The sequence below is a fragment of the Oncorhynchus masou genome, chromosome 6 (genome assembly GCF_036934945.1).
Source record: "Oncorhynchus masou masou isolate Uvic2021 chromosome 6, UVic_Omas_1.1, whole genome shotgun sequence".
NCBI lineage: Eukaryota > Metazoa > Chordata > Actinopteri > Salmoniformes > Salmonidae > Oncorhynchus > Oncorhynchus masou.
This window is the reverse complement of record NC_088217.1, coordinates 80,324,604-80,334,751: the sequence shown is the minus strand read 5'-3', so window position 1 is coordinate 80,334,751 and position 10,148 is coordinate 80,324,604. Positions and strand designations below refer to the sequence as shown.

General features: G+C 38.5%; 1 protein-coding gene across 1 annotated transcript; it reads left to right on the top strand.

Annotated features, from left to right (window-relative positions):
• Nucleotides 1–623: 623 nt before the first annotated feature.
• LOC135542763 (zinc finger protein 32-like) lies at nt 624–9,214 on the top strand. Its single transcript, XM_064969944.1, has 2 exons — nt 624–1,130; nt 6,445–9,214. Exons 1-2 carry the CDS (start codon nt 938–940, stop codon nt 7,275–7,277), a joined length of 1,026 nt encoding a protein of 341 aa, XP_064826016.1. The 5' UTR covers nt 624–937; the 3' UTR covers nt 7,278–9,214.
• Nucleotides 9,215–10,148: the final 934 nt, after the last annotated feature.

The window sequence follows — 10,148 nt, the reverse complement described above, 5'->3', positions numbered from 1 at the left end:
AGGCTAAACTAGCTTGCTGCATTTGCTAGCTAAGCAAGTCAAACAACGGAAATTACAGTCTCCCTCTTGCTTCTCCTTAATTTTGGAAGAAATTAAATTGATCAAAACTGTTCAACAATTGTCTTTCTCTCTCTTTGACTGAACTACTCACCACATTATGTACTGCAGTGCAAGCGAGCTGTAATTTATGCTTTCAGTACTAGATTAATTATCTGATCCTTTGATTGGGTGGACAACATGTCAGTTTATGCTGCAAGAGCTCTGATAGGTTGGTGGACATCCTCCAGAAGTTGTCATAATTACTCTGTAAGTCTATGGAAGGGGTTGACAACCATGAGCCTCCTCGGTTTTGTATTGAAGTCAATGTACCCTGAGGAGGACGGGGGCTAGCTGTGGTGATACCCAACAGAGTACTGTTGAGGCTACTGTAGACCTTCAATGCAAGTGTCTTTTAATACATGATTTGGTGATGTGAATATATTTAGTATAGTTTTATATAAAAATGATCACTTTTAATGTTTTACTATTTTAATTTGTATAAAATTCACTGAGGATGATGGTCCTCCCCTTCCTCCTCTGAGGAGCCTCTACTGGTCCATTATTGTCCAAAGGTTGCTACCAGCCACTAAACTAATGTCCCTTCCTTCCAGGATGTTGGCCTGAGGTAGGACTACATAGGTTTAAATAGTGGAATAGGGTGGTGGTGTTGTAATGAGTGTAGGGTTAGATGGTACCATATTTTACCCTTTTCATGTAAAGTATAAAGGATTTATACCCCAGTCTAGTTGGTGGCGGTAATGCAACATTTATTGGATGCCAACTGCCGTTAAACCTCATCGAAGAAGAAGACGAAGAACGCTAAGCAGAATCAGTGATAGAGGATTCAACCAACATTTCTTTGATAAAGCGAAAAGCTACTTTCATAACCATTGCTAATATGTCAAAACTACAGATGTTGAATGTGTTTGTCACTGAGCGTTTGTCAGCGGCTGCTGTGGAGATATTCGGAGCCGTGGAGAAGACCGTAGCAGAGTATCAGGAAGAAATCTGCCGTTCAGCGGAGGAGAACGAGCGTTTACGCAGGCTGTTGGATTTGGTTAGCAAACCAGAGATAAAGTTACACAGAGCAGGTTCGTACAACATTCTGTTGTTGAAACGAGATTTGACTAGATTCATGTTTATTTTCGATTTTTTTTAACCGTTATTTTATCATGGAGTCATTCGTGTGCAGGGTTGCCAGGTCTAGCTAACATTTCTAGACAATGACTACTCAAAACCTACCACAAGGCCTGAAAACTAGCCCCAATTTGGGGGGTTGCAGTAAAAGATTTGCCACGTTTATCCAGTAAACCCTTTTCCATAACGTTATCGAGCGAATTAAGAAGGAAAATTCGCGTCACGACGTAAGAATCTAAATGCGTTTCCCATGAAAATAATTATTATTGCGAGCCAACGTGATGTAATCGAGGAATTTTAACATGTCGCAAGAGGAAAGACATATCGCCCTTATTAAACTCGCCAGATAATTTTCCATCAACGGATGTCGATTTAACTCGTTTGACTGCTATGATTGTATATCAATCCCATTTGCGAATGTGTATAACTATACATAAATCCGACAGAAGAGTTTGAGTGATGAAAGTTGGACAGAGCATCACAATCTCTGCGCAAGACACACTTGGACGAACTTTAGGCAATTTTCTGGCAGTTGTGTCCTTACGTGCTAGCGGGGTTGGGTAGGTTACTTTCTAAATGTAATCCATTAGTTACTAGTTACCTTTCCAAAATGTAATCCGTAACTTAACTTTTGGATTACCCAAACTCAGTAATGTTATATGATTACATTCTGTCACGTTCCCCTTAAGAGGCATTATAAAAAGACAAAAATGTATGTTTACTTTATTTAACCTTTATTTAACTATTGAGCCACATCTATTGCAGAATAAAACAATGTTACATTTTACATAGCTGGCTATATATGGATGTTAAATTTTACTTTATAGGGTTGATTATGTCGGCTTCTGACCATTCACTTTCTACTATATATAATAATATGATTAAATTATATATTTACATTAAAAACCAAAGTCTTTCAGAATTCCAATCATTCCAATAAATGCTATACACCTTGATCTTCAAGAATAGGACTTGGAAATATGTGTAACCGATGTGAAATGGCTAGCTAGTTAGCGGTGGTGCGCGCTAATAGTGTTTCAGTCGGTGACGTCACTCGCTCTGAGACCTAGAAGTAGTGGTTCCCCTTTACAGTGTTTGTTTACATTTACAATGTTTTAGAAACATTGGAGTAAAACAAGCTTATATTTTGGGTTGTCATGGAATGTGACAGTTTAACTAAACTCATGAGGCATTTATAAGTTCTATTCTTCAAGAATCAATTGATCAATTGAGATATATATATATATATATATATATATATATATATATATACAGGACCAGTCAAAAAGTTTGTACACACCTACTCATTCAAGGTTTTTTAAATTTTTCCACGTTGTAGAATAATAGTGAAGACATAACTATGAAATAACATATGGAATCATGTAGTAACCAAAAAAGTGTTAGACAAAGTAGCCACCCTTTGCCTTGATGACAGCTTTGCATATGCTTAGCATTCTCTCAACCAGCTTCACCTGGAATGCTTTTCCAACAGTCTTGAAGGAGTTCCCACATATGCTGAGCACTTTCCTTCACTCTGCGGTCCAACTCATCCCAAATCAGGTCTGGTGATTGTGGAGGCCAGGTCATCTGATGCATCTGATGGTTACAACATGATTCCATATGTGTTATTTAATAGCTTTGACGTCTTCACTATAATTCTACAATTTAGAAAATAGTAAAAAAAAAATAGAATGAGGAGGTGTGTCCAAACTTTTGACTGGTACTGTATATTTATCATTTATAATTCCAAAAATGGATGTAGCAACTACAGATTGCTAATTTTAAGTCTAGCAAAAGTGTGCAAGTTTGAGCATGTGTCCAGTAGGCCTATGGATTATTATTATTTTACCAGCATGAATTAGATTGAGCAATAAAATCCCCACTAGTATTCCATAGGTTTGGATCTGCACTATATAGCTGTTGCAAGAGCACATTTTTCTCTGGCTGTCCACTGGTTTCAAAAACAATAACTGATGATTGATAGGTAGCTTAAACTTATTGAATTCAACCATTATTGGGTTCAAATACACATTTAGATGTGGCGCAGATATCTAAAATGAGAGAGCAGCAGTGTGATTCACATCAATGCCCTATGTAGATATCAATACTAAGTGATATCCGTATCGCCGTAGACTACACCTCTGCTGTCATCCTGACCTCCAAGTGTTTATTCAAGTTGGATAATCTTTGGATGCCGACAGCAGTCGCACCATTGGAAGACATAGATTGGACTGTAGCCTACAAAAACCTATTCTGTCTTTTCCCCAGCGATCCATCAAACCCATTTGGTGTCATCATAGTGGTCTCTGACTTGTTCAGACTTGTTTGGGTTGAACAAACTTAAATTTGCATCTTTTTTCAATGCTGATTTGAATGCCATTGAGAACAGAAGTGTAAAAAAAAAAAATCTGCAAACATACTTTCTGAATTTAACAGTAATCCTCAAAGTAATCAGCTAGTTTTTCAAAAGTATGTGTATCCGATTACAATATATTTACTGGTAACGTAACGGATTACAGTTACCGTTTTGTTGTAATCCCTTACATGTTACGGATTAGATGTAATCCGTTACTCCTCAACCCGTTGTGCCAGACTTCAAACCATTATAAAAGGCCTATTTGCGATATTGGATTGTCATTTGAATAGGCATAGGCTACTGACTAACATCTGGGTTTATGATTGTAATTAAACTTTGTCATGGTTTGGTTAGCGAGATGCAGGTAGCCTATAGCCCTTGATAGGCAAGATGTAAAGTGAACGATTTAGCATCTTGCTTAGTTCCAATTGACAGACTAATTTATTCAACATATAGTAAGGCGATTTTGGGGCAAGAAGTGCTTGTTGCCCAATAGCCTGCTGGAATAGGCTACTAAGGGGTCATAATTTCAATCACTGAATAAAATATTAATATGGATATGAACTAATATGCTTGTCAACAACAGCCAGTGTTTATTATTAGTTTTACCTGTAGCCTATTCTGACTGACTTAACAGTCAATCTAATGCTACAGTAGCCTACAAAGCCATAGAAATTAGTACTCTACTTGATGTCTAACATATGCCATTCTCCACATTTTAATGTCAGTTTTTTATTGTGCACTTTTCCCGGAGAGGGAATTCCATAACGGCCATTTCAAATGTCCACTCGAGACCTGCTGCTGTCACACCTCCTTCCGCCCCTCCCCATCACTCATTCAGTAACAGCCCCCCTCACTGCCTGATAGTCAGCAGCAACCGGTCACAGTAAAATGTATATATATATATATTTATTTTTTAAAGAAATGCGATGGTGACCGCAGTGCAAAGTAGGCCAAAAGTGGGCAAAAAACCTGCAGCCCAAGAACAATTCACCCGCAACATCGTTTTCCAAGTAGCCCAATTTCGGGGAATACCACGGGCATGGCAACCCTGCTCATGTGACACGTTGTGATATGTTTAAAGGAAGAGGCTATACGAACACGCCTGGTTCCCAAATTGATGACGTGTGTCGCGCAGTTGAGAGTCGAGTGGAGACGAATGGATTCGGTTCAGTCAGTCGTCCTGGTGATACTAGTTTATGCGGGCTAGTTGTCACAGCAGCATTGCGCTAGTTTAAACGTGTAAAAGACAGTGATGCATATTTCGATGTGCGAGGGAGAAATAACTTGTGGTATTGGTCACCATCTGGATAGCACCCTGATATGCCAATTAGCTAACGTATCGACACACTCGATCCATTGGAATACTGCGTTACTTGATCTTATTTCAAAGAGCGCTCCGTTAGCCACGCCCCAGGACATTGCTTGACATTTTTCAGTGAGACGCGTTTTAATGGGAAGAAACGTCTCTCAATTTAAAATGGGTCGGTGACGTCACTCTCTGAGACCTTGAAGGAGTTGTTCCCCTTGCTCTGCAAGTGCCGCGGCTTTTGTGGAGCGATGCTTCGAGGGTGAATGTTGTCGATGTGTGCAGTCTGTCCTTCACTCTTGATTGCCGAGCACTGCTGTCCTGTAGTAGGGAGAGGGACGTATCTAGATAGTCTAGCCAATATCAGGCCAGAGTGACAGCTAAAGCACATTTATTGTAGTGATTTTCACCGAAAATGTACAACTGCGACATAAAAAAAAATCAACAATGGAATGAAGTCCCAACTTCGGCAAACAAGTTTATAATTCTCGACAGGTTACGTGGGTACAGTAAGGATGTGGCGTGACTGTAAACATCTTTGATATCAAGCATCTCAATCACGTCACGTGATTTCGCATAGGTTGTTTGGTGAACCGTTACAAAATAGAACTAGCTAGCTGAGGAGGACGACTGACTGAACCGAATCCGTTCATCCCCACTCAACTCTCGGCACGACATACGTCATCAATTTTGGGCACCAGGCTTGTCTGTATAGCCTCTCCCATCCTCGGTCGTCACTAGATACCACAGCCACAAAGTCATAAATCCCTCCTATTTCTAACATGTATCTTCATAAAATGTGATTTTAAACTTAACCCCACTGCTAACTTTATGCCTAATCTTAAGAAAGGTTAAATAAAGAAAGAAAACATCAAAAAGCACATCTTAGCCAATTTTGACTTTGTGGCTGTGTGTGAAAACCCTTCCTCTCTGGCTATAAGCACCCTCGAACGAAACTCTGGTTCACCAACATTGCTTTGTATAAATCACGTGCTGAGGGAGCGGCTTTAAGGATATTCCTGACCCGTAAACGACAAACCAAAATCTAAAACCGAGCCTAACCAAACCATTAACCTTAACACTGAACTTAAACTAATTCTGAAATAAAATACATTTTTTTGCAGATCAGGAGTGCCCTTATAGTCTTTTCTGTGCTGTTTATTATAGACTAGTCAACAAAATGGTCTTATTTTTGAGCACAGAGAGGGCTTCCAAACTAAATTTCTGATACTTTATTAAAGCTGGAATATGTAATTTTTTGGCCAACTGACCAAATTCACATAGAAATGTAGTTATAGATCTGTCATTCTCATTGAAAGCAAGTCTAAGAAGTGGTAGATATTTTCTATAGGTGTTAATTCTCTGCTTCCCATTCTTAAATTTAGTTTTTTACTTTCAGTTTTTTACACAAGCTGAAAATACAATATTTTTGGTTATGGAAAATATATTTCACAGCAGTTTCGATGGTATAATGATTCGCTACACTATGCTTGCTTGTTTTGTCACAAACTGAAATAAGGCAAACTTAGAATTTTAGCAACCAGGAAATGACTGAGCGATTTCTGCATAGTGCACCTGTTTAAGATATATTGTTTCCCTCCAGACTTCCAGGTACTGCCTCCTGCTGTTCACCCTGAGCAACTTAATTGTAAGCAGGAGTGGAGCCCCAGTCTGGGGCAGGAGGACCCAGAACCCACACAGATTAAAGAGGAACAACAGGAGTTCAGACTCAGTCAGGAGGACCCACCTCAGCCCTCACATCTTTACCAAAACCAAACTGTGGATGACGGAGAGAGGTGTATTCTACCTATCATCATAACTGAAGAGATCAAAACAGATCCTGATGGAGAGGGCGACATAGTACCAGAACCAACCAGTGATCAGCCCCTTTCAGTTCATCCAGACTGCTCTGCTGCAGTGGAGAAACCATATCGGTGTCAACAATGTGACAAAAGCTTCACACGTAAGGGACACTTGACCATCCATTCAAAGATACACACAGGAGAGAAATCCTATCTGTGCAAACAATGTGACAAAAGCTTCATCCAGAAAGGCGACTTGGACAGACATACAAGGGTACACACAGGAGATAATCCATACCAGTGCAAACAATGTGGCAAAATGTTTAACCAGAAAGGAAGCTTGACCATCCATTCAAGGATACACACAGGGGAGAAACCTTATCAGTGCAAAGACTGTGACAAATCCTTCAACCAGAAGATGGAATTGATATTGCATATGAGAGTTCACACAGGGGAGAGACCATATAATTGTCCTGTATGCAAGAAAGGTTACATGGCATTAAGCTATTTAAGACTTCATCAGCGTGTTCACTCCGGGGAGAAACCTTACCTGTGCAAAGAATGTGGCAAATGCTTTGGTTATAAAGGAAGCTTGAAGTCTCATATGAGCACTCACACAAAAGCTTCAGCTTGAAGTCAGAACAACAAATTTCACTTGAATTTCTTGTTACATCCAACTTGTAAATAATTTATGTTCTATTTTCTGGCATTTGACAACTAAACAAATTTAGTTATTTGAGAGGAGTGATCAAACATCAGTCAGTATCAGATTTGTAAGCTCATTTTAGCTCTTAGTTTTTTTGGATACCTACTGGCCAGGACAATGAGGGAATTTGACCATGCTGGCCCGGCTGAAAAGTGATTGCATCCTTTTTGAAACCAGGCTGCCTCACAGGCATGAGCCACTCCTCCCTCACCGCTTTTTCCTGGTCACATGACAGGCCATAGTCCAGTGCACCGCGGTTCAGCCTAATCAAACTCCTGCACTGCTGGCTTCAGGAAGTTGTCACAGCTGTGTCTAGCAGAACACACACTTGGATTCCTAAACAACAGGAGTTCATATTCAATTGTTTAACAAGGACATACAGGATATTTGGGCCACTATCTGTACTTCTGTCTGCATGTTAGAATATTGAAGTAGCCTAATATATCTTTGTTGACTATATAATGCAGCAAATATAGATCAGCTTTAATATTGCAGACAGATTGTGGCTTTCAATGTAATTATCTGCATCATTTCCCCCATATATATAGATATATCTATATATATATTTACATTTTATTATTTTCCCCTAACCCTACCATCCCTCCCCTAATTGGAGTAAACTAAACTAATGGACAACACTACTTAGGTTTCTACTTCCATCTTATATATACACTATATACATTTTACGGACACAGTATATTTTACAATAGTTATCTTTTGTTTGTTTTTAGTCCCTTCCTTCAGCAACCCTCAACCCCTCCCATATATCTCTGAACACCATCCAATGTTGATTTCTATTTGCCATATGTTTTCCAACTGTGCTGTTTCACATACGTTCTGAAACTCTACACATTTTACGGACACTATATTTGACATGAGTTATCTTGTTATTTTTAGGCCCGCCCTTCAACTCCACTCAACCCCTCCCATCTATCTCTGAACATCAGAAAGTTTGGATTTCTATTTTCCAGACCAAAGGACAGATGTCCACCGGTCTAATGTCCGTCGCTCGTGTTTCTTGGTCCAAGCAAGTCTCTTCTTCTTATTGGTGTCCTTTAGTAGTGGTTTATTTGCAGCAATTGACCATGAAGGCCTGATTCATGCAGCCTCCTCTGAACAGTTGATGTTGAGATGTGTCTGTTACATGAACTCTGAAGCATTTATTTGGACTGCAATTTCTGAGGCTGGTAACTCTAATGAACTTATCCTCTGCAGCAGAGGTAACTCTGGGTCTTCCTTTCCTGTGGCAGTCCTCATGAGAGCAAGTTTCATCATAGCGCTTGATGGTTTTTGCTACTGCACTTGAAGAAACATTCAAAGTTTTTGAAATTTTCCGGATTGACTAACCTTCATGTCTTAAAGTAATGATGGACTGTCATTTCTCTTTGCTTATTCAAGCTGTTCTTGCCATAATATGGACTTGGTATTTTACCAAATAGGGCTATCTTCTGTATACCACCCCTACCTTGTCATAACACAACTGATTGGCTCAAACGCATTAAGAAGGAAAGACATTCCACAAATTAACTTTTAACAAGGTACACCTGTTAATTGAAATGCATTCCAGGTGACTCCCTCATGAAGCTGGTTGAGAGAATGCAAAGAGTGTGGAAAGATGTCATCAAGGCAAAGGATGGCTACTTTGAAGAATCTCAAACCTATTTTGATTTGTTTACCACTTTTTTGGTTACTACATGATTCCATATGTGTTAATTCATAGTTGATGTCTTCACTGTTATTCTACAATGTAGAAAATAGTAAAACGGTGTGTCCAAATGTTTGACTGGTACTGTAATATATATATATATAAATCATTATTGGTTGCAAGAATTTTGTATAATAATTAAAAATGAAAAGCACTTGAATACGCCGTCATTTTGTGTATCAGTACATCAAAAATCTCTTCCCAACTACTTTACAAGCTATTTCTTAATATGACACAGCGGTTATTTTTTTGGTCCTTAAATGAAACTGGTATACTTATTTTCTTTATCACAATTTTTGTTAACCAATTATGTTCTTTAATGCCGACAGGCAAGTTTCTTTCTCCCCCTTTCCACTTGCCTCTTCCATTTTTGCACTATTGCTGCAATTAGTTGGTTGTAATTTTGAGTAGAGCAGACATTTCCATATATTTGTGTTGGCTGCATGTGTGACAACTCCACCAGTCCTATCTATGATATAATTTACAAAGATTATACAGTTGTAAAAAAAAAAAATCATGATTTTTTTAATCAATTAGTATATTTGAGTTGAACCGTTATTTATTGTAATATTTGTTCTGTCTTTTCTGGTGGATTAAACTGAAATTGCAACCAACTTTCTACAGCTTGTTTTCAAAATAGAGATATTTGGGAGAATTACATTTTAAATAACCGAAAGTGAGAGGTTGAAATCTGAATAAAGGGGAAAAGGCCCTTCTTGAACATGGGGTGAGACATTCTTACTCATCTGCTAGAGAACCAGTACGGATTTAAGTAGAACTTTGTATGACTGAAGCCTTTAGTGAGAGGTCTAATGCTTTAATATTTAATCATTTCTGCCCTCCGAGTTCATATTCATTATTTAAATAGGCCCGTTTAATTTTGTGTGGTTTATCATTCCAAATCAAATTAAATATTTTTTGCTCATATAATTTAAACAAATCACTAGGTGTAGGCAAGGCCATAAGTAAACTGGGACATGACTAAAGAGTTAATCATGGGTCTTTTCCACAAATAGGCAGGTATTTTCCTTTCCATGGTAGTTATTTTTACTAACTTTCTATTAAAATGTATTGTAGTGAGAATTTCTTTCTTT

Excerpts from the sequence above, each read along its gene's own strand:
- LOC135542763 (XM_064969944.1), top strand. The coding sequence starts at position 938 with ATGTCAAAACTACAGATGTTGAATGTGTTTGTCACTGAGCGTTTGTCA. Across the intron at positions 1,131-6,444 it reads GATAAAGTTACACAGAGCAG|ACTTCCAGGTACTGCCTCCT; the intron begins GTTCGTACAACA and ends GTTTCCCTCCAG.